Here is a 19,558-nt window from a genome sequence, read left to right on the forward strand (position 1 = left end):
CACTCCACAAATGAGTGCAGTCCCTCTATGTCTATCCCTATCTTTCTGACTCATTTCACTTAGCATGATCCTGTCCATGTCTATCCATTTATAAGCAAATTTCATGACTTCATCTCTTCTAACAGCTACATAGTATTCCATTGTATAGATGTGCCAAAGTTTCTTTAACCAGTCTTCTGTTTTAGGGCATCGGGTTGTTTCCATATTTTGGCTATTGTGAATAGTGCTGCAATGAATATATAGGTACAGATGTCATTTCTACTGTGTTCTTTTGCATCCTCGGGATATACTCCCAGAAGTGGTATTGTGGGGTCATATGGAAGCTCAATTTCTAGTTTTTGAAGGACTGTCCATATTGTTTTCCAGAAAGGCTGGACCAGTTGGCATTCCCACCAATAGTGAAGGAGCGTCCCTTTTTCCCCACATCCAAGCCAGCACTGGTTGCTTTTGTTCTTTTGAATGTGTGACTGTCTCTGTGGTATGAGATGATATCTCATTGTTGTTGTAATTTGCATCTCTCTGATGACTAGCGATGTGGAGCATTTTTTCATGTGCCTTTTGACCATGTGTATTTCTTTTTTGAGATAACTTCTGTTCATTTCTTCTCCCCATTTTTTGATGGGGTTGGAAGTTTTTTTCTTATACAATTCTACAAATATCTTGTGTATCCTGGATATTAATTATCAGATGGGTATTGGGTAAATATTCTTTCCCATTCTGTGGGCTCTTTCTGTATTTTGGTCACTGTTTCTTTTGAAGTGCAGAAGCTTCTTAGTTTGATGTAGTCCCATTTGTTTATGTTTGCTTCCACTTGCATGGTCTGTGCTGTTTCGGCATAAAGATTCTTTTAGCTTCAATGTCATGGAACGTATTCTAATTCTTGGAGTGATAGCCTATGGCATGATGTCAAGGGGTTAAAATTATTTTTTTATTGAATGAAAGCTCATAGTTTTCTGTGATATTAATAGTTTCTCATGCACATAATTCCAATATCACACACATCACCAGTATATGCATCCTCCTCCCCAATACCCCTTCATCCCTCCCTGTCACCCCTTCCCCTCCCCAACTGCGTGGATCAATTCTCTCATTATGCTGCTTTTGGACATTTGTTGCTACTTGCTATGTGTCTTTAAGACCCACAGATGAGAGAAATCTGTCCTTTTCTTTCTGACTGACTTCACTCAGCATGATATCATCTAGTACCATCCACGTTACTATGAATGTTGTTGATGAAGTTTTTTGTTTGTTTGTTTTTTCTTTTGAAAATAATTTTCTTTCTTTCTTTTTTATTATTATTATTTTTTATAATGAGTCACCGTGAGGGTACAGTTACAGAGTTTCATGCTTGTGTTACAATCATACATTACTCGAGTACCCATCCCTCCACCAGTGCCCATTCTCCTCCAAGGATGGCCCCAGGGTCCCTCCCACCGCCATCCCTATCTTGCCGCCATACCCCACCCCGCCCTGTGACAGGGAATTCCTTTTTGTTCTCTCTCTCCTTTTGGGTGTTTTGGTTTGCAATGGAGGTACTGGGTGACTATTGTGTTCAATCTATAATCTGCCTTCAACCTACCTGTCATATCCCGGGTGGATCCTCCACCACACTTCAGTTCTGAGCTGCCTTTTCCCCGAGCTTGTGAGGCCGGCTTCCAAGCCACGGAGCAAATCTCCTGGTACTTATTGCTACTATTCTTGGGTGTTAGTCTTCCATTCTGTTGTTTTATATTCAGCATATGAGTGCAATTTTTCGGTGTCTATTTCTTTCTGACTCCTTTCACTTAGCATGATACTTTCCATGTTGATCCACTTATATGCAATGTTCATGACTTCATCCTTTCTGACAGTTCCATTGTGTAAATGTATCAAAGTTTTTTTAACCAGTCATCTGTTCTTGGGCATTCGTTTTTTTCCCAAATTCTGGCTATTGTAAACAGTGCTGCGATGAACATACAGGTGCAGATTTCATTTCGACTGTACTTTTTTTGCCTCTCTGAGATATATTCCCAAAAGTGGTATTGCTGGGTCAAATGGGAGCTCAATTTCTAGTTTTTTAAGAAGTGACCATATTGTTTTCCTAAAGGGCTGAACCAGTCGGCATTCCCACGAGCAGTGTAGAAGGGTCCCTTTCTCCCCACATCCACACCAACAGCAGTTGCTTTTGTTCTTTTGGATGTGAGCTGGTCTCTGTTGTGTGAGGTGGTATCTCACAGTTGTTTCGGTCTGCAACTCCCTGATGATTAGTGATGATGAGCAATTTTTCATATGCCTTTTGGCCATTCACATTTCTTCCTTGAGAAAGTTTCTGTTCACTTCATCGCCCCATTTTTTGATGGGGTTGGATGTTTTCTTCTTGCAGAGTTCAACCAGTGCCTATATACACTTGATATCAACCCCTTACCAGATTGGTATTGGGTGAATAGCCTTTCCCATTCTGTAGATTGCCTTTGTATTCTGGTCACTGTATCTTTTGCCGTGCAGAAGCTTCTTAGTTTAAGATAGTCCCATTTGTTGATCTCTGTTTCCACTTCATTGATCAGTTGCGTGTTATCTTTGAAGATAACTTTAGCTTCAATATTGTGGAGGGTTTTGCCGACCTTGACTTCAATGTACCTTATGGTTTGTGGTCTGCTGTTGAGGTTTTTAATCCATTTTGATCTGACTTTTGTGCATGGTGTTAGGTCGAGGTCTAAGCCCATTCTTTTGCATGTGGTTGTCCAGTTGTGCCAGCACCATTTGTTAAAGAGGCTTTCCTTGCTCCACTTCAACATTTCTTGCCCCTTATCAAAGATTAGATGATCATACATTTGGTGTTGTGTGTAGGGATATGCCACCCTGTTCCATTGATCTGCGGCTCTGCCTTTGTTCCAGTACCATGCTGTTTTATTACCGCTTTGCAGTAAAGTTTAAGGTTGGGGTGGGTGATGCCTCCCATCGTCTTTCCCCAAGAATTGTTTTAGCACTCCATGGGCATTTGTTGTTCCATATAAATTTCAGAATTGCTTGATCCATTTCTTTGAAGAATGTTATGGGTATCCTTATAAGGATCACATTGAATCTGTATAATGCTTTGGGGTGTATTGCCATTTTGACAATGTTAATTCTCCCTATCCATGATCAAGGGATATGTTTCCATTTACTCATGTCCTCTTTTATTTCATTGAGTAGCGTTTTATAGTTTTCTTTGTAGAGATCCTTTAGTTACGCTGATTCCGAGGTACTTGATTTTCTGAAGCATAATTGTGAGTGGGATTTTTTTTCTGTCACTTTCCTCTGTTTTGCTATTTGTGTATAGGAAGGCCATGGATTTTTAGGTGTTGATTTTATAGCCTGCAACTTTGCTATAAAAGTCTATTGTTTCTAGGAGTTTCTTAGTGGAGGTTTTAGAATTCTCTAAGTGTAGAATCATATCATCTGCAAATAGTGAGAGCTTGATTTCTTCCTTTCCTCTCTGGATGCCCTTAATGTATTTTTCTTGTCTAATTGCTATTGCAAGTACATCCAGTAATATGTTGAATACAAGTGATGAGAGTGGGCATCCTTGTCTTGTCCCTGATCTTAGAGTGTTTCTCCATTGCGGATAATGCTTGCCATGGGTTTGTGGTATATGGCTTCTACTATCTTGAAGAAAGTTCCTTCAAAGCTCATTTTGGTGAGAGTTTTCATCATAAATGGGTGTTGGATCTTGTGTTGACAAAGTTTTAATGAGAGCCTTTGTTCAGTCTTCATAGTAGTCATGGCCATTACAAAGAATTTAGTCACTAAGACATAATTACAATTAAAAAGAATTTTACCATATATTCAAGAAAGGATGTAGCATTTTTAGGCAATCATTCTTGTTTAAAATAAAAAGTAACATAAAGGTGAGTGTCTTCATTGTATCTTAAAATCAGCTGATGTCCTAATTTTTATTTATGCATATAAAAACAATTCTCTTCACCTGGGACCAGAATGATAGTATAGTGGGTAGAGCACTTGCCTTGCATGTGGCCAATACCTCACATGGTTCCCCATCACTATGAATGATTTATGAGTACAGAGCCAGGACTATGCCCTGAGCACTACTGGGTTTGATCCCCAAAAAAAACAAACAAAATAAAAAAAAATAATTCCCTTTGTCTTATTAAATAATGAATGTTGGGTCCCTGAAAAAAATTTTTGTAGTTGGGCTGGAGCGATTGCATAGTGGTAGCGTGTTTGCCTTTTGTGCGGCCGACCCATGTTCAATTCCTCCGCACCTCTCGGAGAGTATGGCAAGCTCCCGAGAGTATCGTGCCCATATGACAGAGCCTGGCAAGCTACCCATGACATATTGGATGTGCCGAAAACAATAACAAATAAGTCTCACAATTGAGAGATGTTACTGGTGCCCGCTCAAAATAATTGATGAGAAAGGGGATGACAGTGACAGTTGGACTCAGGGATAGGTCAATGGTAGAGCATCTGCCCTGCAGACATTAGTTCTAAAGTTTCATCTTCAACACAGTCCCATATACTAGGGCAATCTTGGCACTATTGTTCAGCATCCTAGACCCACCACAATGTGAGTACTGTGTGTGTGATATCAGTTGTAGCACGTCCAAGTGAGTGAGAGCACTACAATTAAGGTGTGAAATCCTGGCAAGTATCACAACCAAATGTGGACAACTCTAGGTCATCAGAGCAACAACAATAGGAAGGGAAGAGGAAAAATTTGAAAAAAAAATACCTATTTAACCCATTTAATTGTAAAATAGCAAGATCAACATCATGATCTATTAAAAAATGGATCATCATGATATGGGTTATTTCCTAGATAAATATCTGTTCAGAAAGCAACAATTCATGCAAACAGTTCCAAACTCTCTTTCTCTCAGTGTCTAACAACATGTTATTCACAAAGCCATTTTTTAAAAACTAGGTAAGAACCTTATTGATTCTGAGAAAAGCACATTTAGGCTAATGGACAGGTTTTTTGTTTTTTGTTTGTTTTTTTATCAGGGCTAGAGGTTGAGTCATACTTAATGGTTCTCAGGGCTTACTCCTGTCTCTGTGCTCAGGCATCACTCCTGGTGAAGTATGGGGGACCATAGGGGGTGCCAGGAATTGAACTTTTGTGGCCTCACTCATGGAAAAATGCTGCACTATCACTCATCCTGAGCAAATGAATACCTTGTATCTATACCTGAAACTTAATTTTTAACTAATCAATGAGTTTAATAAAACCATAATAATTTGATCACAATGAGTTTTTATGTTCATATATGTACCATTTTCAGAGCAGATGCCAAATGGATATTTGTTGGATAACATTGGGTTGTCCTAGCTCCTCCTGCAGGGAGCTTAAGGTCTATTGAGCTACTCCCACAACAGTGCCCCTGAGGCACACCCAATTCCATCAAGCACTAATCATCCTATATTGCTTTTATCCTTCCTTTATGTCATTTTCATGGTTTATTTACCAATGTCCTTTTTGTATAGGTACAGGAAGACAGTGATGCTATGCTTTGTAACATGGGAGTTAATTGACTCCAAAATAATATTTACTCCTGGGCATCCATATTTTCTTGACTTAAGCCTCAGTTGCCTTTGGTTCCTAGAGCTCCAAAAGCAGGGTCCTAGTGAAGGAACTGGATGGACCTAGGGCAAGCTGTAAGCTACCCTGGCATCAAAAGGAGACAAAGCTAAGCTCCATAAGTATAATAAGTTAAGAGCACGATCATGGACAAATTTAGTCATGACCTAAAAAGAAGTAACTGAATAAGGACCCTGCTGGGGTTAGCAAAGACTAACCTGGCCTGAGGACTATGGTCTGGAATATATAGTGAGATGTCCCTAGGAAGAGCCAACCTTTAAGCCTACTTACTTACTCTTACTATGTTCATACAAAATGACTAGAAATATTTTTAAGAAGTAGATTTACTATGATTGTTTAAATGGATCACTAGCTGAGGCAAAGATAAAGTAATACACCGTGGGTCGATTCTGCCATTAAGTGGATCTCCTAGTAATCTGGATTGTTGAACCCTCAGATGAGACTTTGTCCTTGAGTTAGTCTTCTGAAGGACTGGCTTTACATCTCTTTGTTGTTATAATAATGTTCAACCCTAACTTTGTGTATCACCACCTTTCATGATTTCTATATAACTATGCTGTGAGGGGTAAGAGGGGGCAAGACGTTGAAGACTAGAGGAGAACGGAGACTCTGGGAGTTTGGGACTCAAAGAAGGACTAGATTATAATGATGACTGGAAGAAGAGGACTATGAGACCACAAGTGATGAGGAAGAAGAGATAAGAAAGAGAGGACTTTGAGACTACAGAGAGACTAGGATGAGGGAACAATGGGGACTGGGACTCCGACCAAAACTATGACTGTGACTGTGTAGTAAGAGAGAGGGAGGAGGGAGAAATCAACTGACTACTGACAACTTGGGGCCTGTTTCTTCATTCCCGTCCATTCCTCTCTGTCCACATCTGTCCATCGCCTTGTGTTGGCCAGGAGGTGGCTCTCAGCCACTGACCGTTCAAGTCCCATGTGCACCCACGCACTTATTCCTTTTGAAACTCACAAATATTAATTTTTTTTCTCTTCATCAACTTCTACCCAGCTTTTAGGCCCATTTGATGTTTACTGACTGCTGTGTATTTTTAGGTTTCTTCTAAGGGAAAAGTTGTGCACTTTGGAACAGAGAAGAAACTCCCAGGCAAATCCTCCCAAATTTTGAAACTTCCTCTGACTCGGCACATGGCTCCTACAGCCTGTCTCCTGGTCTATTACTTTGTCACAGGAGATCAGACAACAGAATTAGTGTCTGACTCAGTCTGCCTAAAGATTCAAAAAAAATGTGGCAATCAGCTTCAGGTAAGTCACAAAGACATCTGCCAGCCTGAATTCCTCTTCATTGTTCTAACACTAAGGCTGTTTAACCTGATACTAAAATTCTTTCTTTTTCAAATATTTTAGATACATCTGTCTCCAAATAAAGATGTATATTCACCAAGTGAACGTCTTTCTCTGACTGTTAAAACTCGGTCAGAATCATGGGTAGCATTATCGTTAGTGGATGTTGCTACATATAACTCTGAAGAAAGAAGCAAAAGTTTCATGGAAAGAGTTAAGTAAAATAACTGCTGTGATTACTGACACTTGACTTGACTCAGGGCCAAGTGACCGCCAATGTTCTGTCAGACACTGTGGGCTGCCGGTAGAAGAGAGATTAAGGAAATGGTTAGCTGCTCATTGGTATACATATAATTTAGATTTAATTAGATTTAATTAGATTAAAGGATAATTCAGTTAGATATAAGGATAGGAATACAAATAACATTTTCGACATCGTTAGTATTTCTAAGTATCTTTGTGAAGACTTACATCTGTAGTTTGCTTGATTTGGGGACCATGCCTCGCAAGATTCTAGAGTGTCTCCCAGTGGTTCTTAAGTGACCATGTATTGCAGGGGCATTAAGTAAAGGTTTTCTGCATACAAATTGCACACAAATGCAATATCCACAACAACACCTTGAGAAGAATATCAATAATAAGGATAATTAACATGGGGCTGGGTGATAGCTCAAAGGGCTCAAGAGCAGTTTTGTATGCACAAGATCTGGCTTTGATTTTCTACTACTGTATAAATCCTGAGCACTGCCAGGAGCAATCCCCAAGCACTGGATTTGGAACTGCCTTTGTTCATTGCTTGGGTGGGTCTACATTCCAAGAATTTAAAAACATATTTTACACTAGTGCAGTTCTTATGTCTTTGACGAAGAAAACTGAATTAGGAATATTTGGTGACTAATGGTCTGAGTTAAATGAGTTAAATCCCAGCGCAGCTAGAATTAAGAAAACTTTTTGGTCAAGGTACCCCATATATTTACCCATATATATTACATATATCCTACAAGTCTATTCTCCAATTTATTTTTGTATTATATTATCATTTTGTGACTATCCCGGTGAAATGCCAAATTTCCATTTACTAATGGAATAAGCTAAAATATAATTACATGCACTTCAGAAACAAACCAATCACAACTAATTTCATACTATCTTCCTATCAGTAATTAATGAAAACATCTTGTTTACTAAAACATTTGCTGGAAAGAGCAATAATCTTACTGACTCAGATTATTTCATTTAAATCAATTAATTTCCTTAAGTTTAAAAGACTTGGTTACATTGGTGTTAGCTTTCATGATTTTGATGTAAAAAGTTGTGCCATTACCTCCTCCAGAATGTGTAAGACACTATTATCACTATTCCTAGATCACTTCCAGTCCACCTCATCCTTTTTTGCTTTGCCCTCACAGTTTTGTATTCTTAGTCTATTCTCATTTGATGTCTTTATTACCTTGCTTTGTTTCTTTATATACAAGAAGACTAAGGTCACCTGATATTTGTTCTTCCTCTGATTTATTTTACATAACATGATACTCTCAGTTACATCCAGTTGCAGCAAACTGCAGGATTCCATCCTGTCCTACAGAACAGTACAGTGTCCAACTGTGTATTGATCTCACAACTTCTTTATACATTTACAAGACATATGACATTTGATTTGTTTCCATATCCTTGCTACTATACTAAGTGCTGAATGTAGAGGTGCATACATTTTATTAAAAAATGTTTATTAGTGAATCACCGTGAGGTACAGTTACAGACTTACAAACTTTCATGCTTGTGTTTCAGTCATACAATGCCCAAGTACCCATCCCTTCACCAATGCCCATTCTCCACCACCAATGATCCCAGTATCCCTCCCAACCCCCCAACTCCCAAGCCCCATCCCAACCTCACACACACCCTGCCTCTGTGGCAGGGAATTCCCTTTTGTTCTCTCTCTCCTTTTGATTGTTGTGGTTTGAAATAGAGGTATTGAGTGGCCATCATATTCGATCTATAGTCTACTTTCAGCACACATCTCCCATCCTGAGCAGGTCCTCCAAACACCCTTTACTTGGTGTTCCCTTCTCTATCGGAGCTGCCTTTTCCTCCAGCATGTGAGGCTGGCTGCCAAGCCATGGAGCAAACCTCCTGGTACTTATCTCTACTAATCTTGGGTGTTAGTCTTCCATTCTGTTACTTTATATTCCACATATTAGTGCAATCTTTCTACGTCTGTCCCTTTCTTTCTGACTCATTTCACTTAGCATGATACTTTCCATGTTGATCCATTTATGGAGGTGCATACATTTTTTAAAAATTAATGTTCCTCTGCTAAGTAAATGATAATTGCACGGATCACCCAGGATGGGAGATGTGTGCTGAAAGTAGACTATAGATTGAACAGGATTATAATGGGGTTTTAAAGTCTCCCACTGTGTGCTGCCACCTATGTATTATCTCAGGGTTACCAACATTTGCTTTATAAACTTTGCTTTTCAAACTAAACTTCACTTGGTATATTGCTATTGGTAATAATTTAGTAATCGCTTATTGAGTATGTAATATTATTCACACTTATCTCTTAATTTCTCTATCTTGAATATTATTTGATGTGATATATGTATAACTGTCCTTGATTTTTTTTAGTTTACTTTCATCTTGTAAGATTACTGTCCAACCATTAACTCTGAATCTGTTTATTGTGAGAGTTCTAGTGTGTCTCTTTCAATCAGAAATTTGATTTTGTTTCCTGATCCAACTAACAAGTCTGTGCTTTTTAATGGGAGAGTTCAACACTTTGACACTTAGAGAAATTATTGACATGAAGGAAGGACTTTGTGACAATTCCATATGAAGAATTTTGTTGTTTATACCATTGACCTTAGCTTTTTTATGATGCCATTCAGTATTCCTAGCAAAGATGATTTAGATTGGCAAATGACCTCGGCCATTGTTTGTCTGAGAATTTTTTTTATCACTGCTTCAAATATAAATAATAATCTTTCAGGTTTGGGATTCTTAGCTAGAGAGTCTTTTCTTTCAATACTTTGAATACATCATTGCACTTTCTTATTGCGTATAGAATTTTAGTTACAAAATCTTGTGTGAATCATATTTCTTCCCAGGTATATGAGGCCTTGTTTCTCTTGCCACTTTAATAAGTCTATTTATAGAGCATCTTCTAAGTTCATGTATAAAATTAGATTCCTTGCTCATTCCAAGGAATGTAGATAACTACAAACTGGTTTTCTTGTGGAATGAGTATACTCGGTCCATGGGACAATGATGAAAGAGCAGCAGAAACAGGGCGATGGTGGGGAGACTAGATAGCTACAAACAAAATAGCTACATCCGGGATTTGCCATTTCCCCTCTCCTGCCTCTCTAACCACAGGCCATTCAATAATAGTTATCAGCACTATTAAGGAATTCTCTTGATCAAAATGACTCTCTAAGCATTTTTTCTCAAATTTTTATCTCCCTCTTGGGAAGTAAAAAAAAATGATCTTTGTGTAAAAAGCAGGAATTTCCAGAGGGAAAAAAGAAGAATTGGGCAGGGATTGGGTAGTGGTCATAATTTGCATTTTCTAATTTTTTCTGTTGTTCAGCCACTTTGGAAATTCTTGGGGGTTACTCCAAGCAGAATCAGGGGTCACAGTTAGTAGTGCTGGGGCCCCAAAATGCTGGAGCTGGAAACCAGTCCTCTCACAGAGGAGTTATTCTGGTAGCAACGGCACTGGAATTTTGGTGTTTTATTTTTAGCTTCTTTTCATACTTTCATATCAAGTATTTTATATATTTGAGGTTTTGTACTGGAGTAAATTTGCATAGGAATAATTTATAAATTGTTGTGGCACACTGTATGCCCGATACAACTGTATTATGAACAACTCTGTAAATCACAGTGTTTTAGTAAAACTTAACTTTTTAAAAATTACTTTTAAAATAGGAAATGGGAAAATATTTGAGAAAACTGAAAACTTAAGTTTTAGCATTTAGCAAGCTACTTACAGCTACCATTATTTACAGTTCTGCTATTTCCCATAAGGGTCACTAACTGTTGTTTTTTGGGAAATGATTTCTTCTCTGAGCAGATACTTCAGTCTTCACACAAACCTGGCCAGGAGTGTGGGGCAGGCGGTGGCAGGAATAATACCGAGGTGCTCTGCTCCACGGGACTCACTGTCCTTAGCAACGTGGACACAGGCTGCTCCCAACAAGATGGTAACTCATTCCATTTGAAACTCACCGGAGAATTCTTTATTCGGGGTGGGCTCCAAAACAATGATTAGGGGCTGCAGGGATCACTCCTCACAATGATGGGATAACTGGTTCAGTACTATGGCCTGGCAAAGTTGGGCGACAACACAAGCACATTCAGGCATGTTAGGGGACCTCCCTGGTTATACAAACTAGTTCTGGGGGAGGAGTGCGAGATGAGTTGCCAGGGTGGAACTCAGGCTTGTGAGTGTAAGGCGGCGTGCTCTCCTGAGTGCCTCAGCTATCTCCAAGCTCTGACCTGGATATGATTTCAAAAGAATATATTGCTTTTGCTGACACCACATACATTCTCCCTAAAAAATCTTTCTTATACCCATAGTATGATCTGGTTTTCATTAAAAATTTTATCGAAATGGGCTGTAGATATAGCATAGCAGGTAGGGCCCTTGCCTCACACATGACTGACTCAGTTAGATTCCCAGCACCAGTATGGGTCCCTGAACTCTGCCAAGAGTGATTTCTGAATGCAAAGCTAGGAATAATCCCTGAGTACTGCTGAGTATGGTGCCAAAACAGAATCAAACAGAAAACTTTTACTGAAGTAAGAGCTTATCTTCTTAACATTATTTTTAAATTTACCCTTATAATCAAAAACAAATATTTATGTGCCCAGAGATAGGCTGTCACACATGCCTCTCATGTACTGGTTCCAGAGGTGAGATGGAAGAACAAGGATGCACTGGTGATCCCTAGTCACTCTCCCCTGGTGGTGCTCAGGGGAGTTATAAAGAGCTGAGGGTCGGACTGGAGGCCTTTTGGAGTCAAAATCTGCACCCCAACCCTTTGGGAATTGTCTCTAGTCTCAGATCTGTGACTATTTTGGGCATTGTATATAATTTAGTTGAAGTATTTGTTCTAAGTATTATTCTTGCTGTCTTTCTTTTAACAGGTGGATCATTTAAGAAAGTGCTCAGATCAAAAAGAGACTTGAAACAGGAGATTGATAAGATAGGTATTCTAAGGTTTCATTTGTTTTTATACGTATTTTGGAAATAACCCAGCATCTGCAATATTTTCTTTTTAGCTAATTGACATAGATCAGGTTGAAAAATCTGTGGACACTAAACTTTTCCTTAGGATCAAAAACGCAGGGTTTAAAAAATTTATATTGCCTTGCTGTGAAAGAAATTGGTCTACATCTTATCTATTCTCTATAGTTATAATATAGTTTTTAATTGTTTAATAGATTTTACTCTATCAAATGCATCTACTTTTATTTTTTGCTTTTTGGGTCACACCCGTCGATGCTCAGAGATTACTCCTGGCGCATGCACTCAGGAATTACTCCTGGCAGTGCTCAGGGGACCAAATGGGATGCTGGGAATTGAACCCGGGCCAGCCACATGCAAGGCAAACACACTACTTGCTGTGCTATCACTCCAGCCCCAAATGCATGCCTTTAAAAAAATAATTTTATAGAAGACTTACATTTGATGAAATAATAGTAAGTTGTAACTTGGAATACCTACTATGTGAAAGGCTATTTGAAAGCCTCATAATCTGCTTCATAGTTTTCTCTTTCAATATTTACTCTAGTGACACGTTGAAGGTACCTTATGATTGCATTTTCCATATGACAACATATAGCACAAAGAAAAATTAGTAATAATGATGATATATGATGAGTTAGCATACCCAATGCCCTAGCATGGTGAATGGTACAGGGCAAATGTAAACCCAGGTGAGACTGAGACAGAATCCATGGCACTGGGGATCTCTACCCTGTGTCCTCTGATCTCCTCTTTCCTTTGAGTTATAGATATTAAGACTTGTACAGAATATTTGAAAGATGAATCTGAAAGGACCAATGATTTCATATACGACTTAAATTCAATATGAATTTTAATAATAGTGATTGGAGGAATTAGGGATACTGTCTTTACTAATGATGATGATCTTGGTAGTTACTTCACCATTTCAGCAGTTACTCGCCAAACAGCGATTTGTGACTTTTTCTGAGAAAGAGGATGAACTCAGTAGGTACTAGCAATAGAAGTTAGATTTTGATTTAGAGGCCAAGAAGAATTTTCCAGCTTTGGAACTCCATAAAACAGAAGAGCTTTTGGGAAGGGAGGAACTTACCTCCTCAGTGAGCTACTCCACCTGGTTCTGGTCACTGTCAGTACAAGAAGGGGATCAGGACACCGGGGAAGAAGCTGGACCAGTCAATTCCTCTGCATCTGTACCTGGCTGACCATTATGTTATTGTTTCAGCATCCAAATACAAACACCAGATGGTTCAGAAATGTTGTTTTGATGGAGCCCATGAATCCGAGGAGAGATGCGAGGAAAGAGCTGCACGAATTGAACATGGAGCCCTTTGTGTAAAGGCTTTCACTCTTTGTTGTGATGAAGCAAATAGACAGCGGTCCGGGAATTCTCATATGTACTCAGGAATAGCACGTCTTCGTATGTATAAAAACTTCTCTCCATTGCAGTGAGTAGCATCATGTTGAAAGAACGTGAGCTGCATGGGAATAAATACTTCCAAATTTGCGCAAATATAGAAAAATAAGTATAGGCTACTGTAACTCAGTGGGAAAATGCAGATCCAGTAGCAGCAACAATAATATTTTAGATACCTCTGGACCCAGCTTAACCACTAAGTCTTCATGCAGTGGCTGCTGTCATTATTCATCCTTTAAATCCTGCTATATTAAACAAAATTAGCCAAATGACTCCGTGATATTCATACACAGGTCAGTACCCATGCATGATACTTACAATTTTGCATAAAGATATTGGCATGTTTTAAAGAATCAAAATATCATTCTAGATCCTTTCACAAAGTACCAGTCAACAAGAGTATAAGATATAGAAGGAATTTCAATGAGGCTACATAAAAGAATTATTCAAACATGTCATTTTAATGCAAAACATGCAAAATAGTAATATGTACAATTTAAAATATTTTTTATTTGTAAGGTTTACTTTTCAACATACTTTTTTTGGTTTCCTCTGAATTCTATTTACATTACTATGGAGAATAGCAAATCAAAGCAGAGCAAAACTGAAAAATATAATGCAGGTTTAGTTTATTTTGTGTTTTTTTTTATTGTTGTTGTTTGTTTTGGGGGCACACCCAGCAGTGCTTAGGGCTTACTTGTGACTATCCATTCAGAAATTGCTCCTGGCAGTGCTTGGAGAACCATAAGGGATGCCGGGGTTCTAACATGGGTGGGCCACATGCAAGGCAAATGACTTACCCACTGTACTATTGTTCCAGTCCCAGTTTATTTTACACTTTTAAGCAGTGAAGCAGAGTCCCTTTCTCCCCACATCCGCGCCAACACTGGTTGCTTTTGTTCTTTGGACGTGGGCCAGTCTCTGGTGTGAGATGATATCTCATTGTTTTTTTTTTCTGCATCTCCCTGGTGATTAGAGGTGAAGAGCATTTTTTTCATGTGCCTTTTGGCGATTCAGATTTCTGCTTTGAGAAAGTTTCTGTTCATTTCTTTGCCCCATTTTCTGATGGGTTTGGATGTTTTCTTCTTGTAGAGTTCAACCACTGCCTTGTACATCCTTGATACCAACTCCTTATCAGATGGGTATTGGGTGAATATCCTTTCTCATTCTGTAGACTGCCCTTGTATTCTGGTCACTGTGTCTTTTGAGGTACAGAAGCTTCTTAGTTTAAGATAGTCCCATTTGTTTCCTCTGATTCCACTTGGTTGGTCAGTGGCATGTCCTCTTTGAAGATACCTTTCACTTCAATATCGTGGAGGGTTTTGCCGGCCCTGTCTTTAATGTAACTTATGGATTTTGGTCTGATGTTGAGGTCTTTAATTCATTTTGATCTGACTTTTGTGCATGGTGTTAGGTAGAGGTCTGAGCCCATTTTTTTTTTTTTTGCATGTAGCTGTCCTGTTTTGCCAGCACCATTTGTTGAAGTGGCTTTTTTTGCTCCACTTCACATTTCTTGCTTTCTTTTCAAAGATTAGATAATTATATATTTGAGGTTGTGTGTCAGGATATCCAATCCCATTCCATTGTACTGCGGCTCTGCCTTTGTTCCAGTACCATGCTGTTTTAATTATTACCTCTTTGTAGCAGAGTTTGAGGTTGGGGAAGGTGATGCTTCCCATCTTCTTTTTCCCAAGAATTGCTTTAGCTATTTGTGGGGTCTTACTGTTTCATGTGAATTTCAGGGGTGTTTGATCTATTTTTTGAAGGATGTCATGGGGTATCCTTATAGATATCACATTGAATCTGTACAATGCTCTGGGGAGTATTGCAATTTTAACAGTGTTAATACTCCCAATCCATGAGCAGGGGATATGTTTCCATTTGCTTGTGTTCTGTTTTATCTCGTGAAATAGCAGTTTGTAGTTTTCTTTGTACAGGTTGTTTACCTTCTTAGTTAAGCTTATTCTGAGGTATTTTAATTTCTGAGGCATGGTTGTTAACGGGATTGCTTTTTTCATGTAACTTTCTTCTCCCTCATCATTGCATATAGGAAAGCTATGCACTATTGGGTATTGCTTTTGTAGCTTGCAACTTTACTATACAAGTTTATTGTTTCTAGGACCTTCTTGGTAGAGACTTTAGCATCTAAATATTTTAGGGTCTAAATATAATATCATATCATCTGTGAATACTGAGAGTTCGATTTCTTCCTTTCCTACCTGGATGCCCTTAATATCTTTTTCTTGTCTAACCACTATTGCAAGTACTTCCAGTATTATATTGAATAGAAGTGGTGACAGTGGGCATCCTTATCTCGTCCCTGCTCTTAGAGGGAAGCCTTTTAGTTTTTCCCCATTGAGGATAATGCTTGCTATAGGCTTGTGGTAGATGACTTTGACTATATTGATGAAAGTCTCTTCAATACCCATTTTGGTGAGAGTTTTCATCATAAACGAGTGCTGGATCTTGTCAAGTGCTGTCTCTGCATCTACTGATATGATCATATGATTTTTAACTTTTATTTTGTTGATATGATGATTATGTTGATTGTTTTCCAAATGTTAAACCATCCTTGTATCCCCAGATGAATCCCACTTGGTCATGGTGTATAACCTTTTTGATGCTTATTTGCATTCTATTCGCAAATATTTTGTTGGGAACTTCGCATCCGTGTTCATCAGTGATATCGGCCTGTAAAAGTCTCTTTTTGTGGTGTCTTTGAGGCAAAGACATATGTGTCTTAGAAACTGTTTAGAAGAGTTTATGTTTCTTCAATTTCCTTGAAAAGCTTGAGACGAACTGACAATAGGTCCTCGTTAAATGTTTGGTAAAATTTGCAAAAGAAAAAAATCTGAACCTGGGCTTTTTTTTGGGGGGAAGACTTTTGATTAGCATTTCACTTTTCTTGATAGTTAAGAGGTCTATTCAGGTATTCCACTTCTTCTTCATTCAGGCTTAGGAGATTATAGGAATCCAAGAATTTATCTATTTCTTCTAGGTTGTCTTGTTTCATGACATACAGACTTTCAAAGTAGTCTTTGATGATCTTTTGGATTTCTTTAGTGTCTGTTGTGATGTCTCCCTTTTCACTTCTGATTCAGGGGCTGGGTCGGGGTGTGTGTGTGTGAGGAGGGTGGAATCTGGTTCCAAGGGGTGGGGAAGGCAGTCTTGGCTCTGTGTATAATTCTTGTATTGTACTTATGAGGTATTCTCATCTTCACTTTGCTTTGTACCACGATATTTTAGATATTGAAATCAATATTTTTCTTTTCAGTTTTTTTTTTTTTTTTGCTTTTTGGGTCACACCCAGCGATGCACAGGGTTACTCCTGGCTCTGATGCTGGGAATTGAACCCGGGTCGACCATGTGCAAGGCAAATGCCCTACCTGCTGTGCTATTGCTCCAGCCCCTCTTTTCAGTTTTGACATTATAAACATTAAATGCATGACCAAATGTCTTAAAGTACTTCAATAAAAGTTAGCCAAGATGCTTTTATATATTAACCTATCTTATGTTATGATGATAATTACTGTGTTGTATGTTTCTAATTTACTAGTCCCTGACTTTTCACTAGTGCCTTCGGAAGAGCATTTATGGAATATTTATCATGTTCCTAAAAGGTAACCTGAAACTTCATTTTTCTTTGCTTAGAAAACCTGAAAAATATTAAAATGATAAATGGTTCATTATTCTACTAAAAGCTTCCTTGGTAACTAAGGATGGTGCTCACATTGATGAAGGTTAATTTGGTTTGTTGGTAGGTTTAGTTTGGTTCGGTTTTTCTGTCAGTACCAAGATTAAGTGAAAATGTGATCATCTTTGCAGATTTCACCATCTTTGCAGAATGCCCCTTTTTTCATTTGAATTTTATTTTAAAATATTCAATTAGTAAAGAAATTATCTAGGATCTGGGGGATGTGGCTCACAAACAAGTGCTTGTTTTGTAGGCGTGAGACCCTAAATTTATCTCCTGCCACTGCCCACATCCCTGAGTGTGACCCCTAGCTGCACAGTCTCTGGTGTACCACAACCAAGAGTGTAAGTCTCCTCCACATGACAGTGACAACAGCAATACAGGGAAGGGAAGAGGGGGAAAGATTTAAAGATTAGGGCCATAGAGATAGCTCAATGGAGCACATGCTTTGCATGCAGAGATCTGGGTTCAGCCTCCAGTACTGCCTGTTCCCTGAGCACCACTGGAAGTAATCCCTGAAGATAAAGCCAAGGATACTCCCTGAGTACGACCAGGTGTGGAACAACATTTTTTAATTTTATTATTTTTTTAAGTTTTTATTTTATTGAATCACCGTGAAAAAAATTAGAAAGCTTTCAGGTTTAAGACTCAGTCATATACTGATTAAACCCCCATCCCTTCACCAGTGCACATGTTCCACCACCAAGAACCCCAATATACCCCCCTCCCACCCACCCCTACCTAAGTAGCTAATAATCTTCATTTTATTCTCTCTATACTTTGAAGACATTCAATATTTTAATAGAGAACTCACTATTATTGTTTGGAATTTTCCCCCAACAATCAGGCCTGCTGAAAAGGCATCAGTTAACAATTTCTTTTCATTGCTGAGAGTAAAGACTCTGAGCTGTTGCAGCTGCACGGTTTTGGGTTTCTGATATTTTAGCTCAGTTCACAGTCCTGATGCATTTCTGCAAGAAGCCTCTCTGGGTGCCAAAATGGGCTAGAAAACCTCTCGATCATAGTCTTTAGAAGCAGAGGGTCAGTTTCTCTCGCCGCAGCTCCGGATCTTATCTGGGCTGAAGGCCTATTAATTTTTTTATAATGTAAGAGCACTGCTATTTATTTAGCCATTGATTAAGTTGATTGAATTGGGCATGAACTCCACATTACTTTTTGTTTTTAATTTTATAAATTAGTTCACAATGTTTGATTACTTTCAATATTCAAACACCAATCCCACCACCATTACACCTTCCCACCACTAAATTTGGGATGTTTTCATCCCAAACCCCAATCTCAAACTGAAATAATATATTTCGTATTGTCTGTTATGAAGAACTGCTGAACATGCTTACAAAGTAGTGTTCTTATAGGAAACAGTGTGAAGATTGTTCTATTTTGGCAGGAGCCATTAAGACATTCTATAGGATATCACTAACATGTTGTTAAAGTTTGGTTGATTTTAGCTTTGGTATATATATCTGAAAATATGTATATAACATATATATATTTCCTTCTATAATTTGTAGCCTACTATCTGAACCCCATCAAATGTGGTGTGGTAATTATGGGAAATGGGTAAGGAAGTGTTTTATGATGTCTTTCGTGGTCACACGGTCCAGGACTATGTTTACTCATATGTGAGGCTCAGCCAAAACACATGGGGGTAGCCTTGAACATGGCAGTGGTTGGGTTGTGGAGACTTTCGGCTGCCGGAGCTGGGTCCCTTTGGGTAGGGAGGGCTCTCCCCTGGCCCCCTCTGGGGCGCCCTGGTCAGGACATTCGGCGACCCTCTCTTTCAGGAGTTTGTTTATAGTCCCGGGGTCTTGCCATTAATGAAATTACATGGCACCTGGGGCAGTCTGTCGGTGCGACTGCCAAGCTACTGGAAAACTGGGGACCTGGGGGGTGGAGGCCCAGTCCCGATCCAAGTGGGCCTGGAGCTCTCAGTCACAGGTTCCACCTACCTCTGCGCTACAGCCCTACCTGCGTCTTTTGATCTCTTTTGAGATTTACGGGTCTCTGAAATAAGGCCAATAAATGAGCTTATAGAGCTGAGCTGGAGGTGGTTTTGTGGTGTATTTCCCACATACCTAAATTTTGGCCATTTAATTTCTTGGTAAACATGGCCCCAAGTTCTTGGGGTCTGGCCAGAGGCACAGTAGCAATTTTGGAGTATCTGGAAGTCTGAAGGCACCATCAGGCTGCTGATGCACTCGCCCACACGTATAGGTGGACCTGCTGGTGGCAACATACGCCCTCATATTTTGTTTAAATTTTTTTCATATTACATTATGGCATTTAT

At 39.0% G+C, this 19,558-nt stretch overlaps 1 protein-coding gene across 1 annotated transcript in view; it reads left to right on the top strand.

Annotated features, from left to right (window-relative positions):
• Positions 1 to 19,558, top strand: part of LOC129403471 (complement C5-like) — a 46,925-nt gene that overhangs the window by 21,960 nt on the left and 5,407 nt on the right. Inside the window, exons 13-18 of the mRNA XM_055132103.1 lie at positions 6,637 to 6,846; positions 6,949 to 7,098; positions 10,964 to 11,093; positions 12,040 to 12,102; positions 13,365 to 13,559; positions 17,113 to 17,176. Of these exons, the coding sequence (XP_054988078.1) occupies positions 6,637 to 6,846; positions 6,949 to 7,098; positions 10,964 to 11,093; positions 12,040 to 12,102; positions 13,365 to 13,559; positions 17,113 to 17,176 (812 nt within the window). The remainder of the gene's footprint in view (positions 1 to 6,636; positions 6,847 to 6,948; positions 7,099 to 10,963; positions 11,094 to 12,039; positions 12,103 to 13,364; positions 13,560 to 17,112; positions 17,177 to 19,558) is intronic.

This window comes from Sorex araneus, chromosome 1 (genome assembly GCF_027595985.1).
Source record: "Sorex araneus isolate mSorAra2 chromosome 1, mSorAra2.pri, whole genome shotgun sequence".
Taxonomy (NCBI): Eukaryota; Metazoa; Chordata; class Mammalia; order Eulipotyphla; family Soricidae; genus Sorex; species Sorex araneus.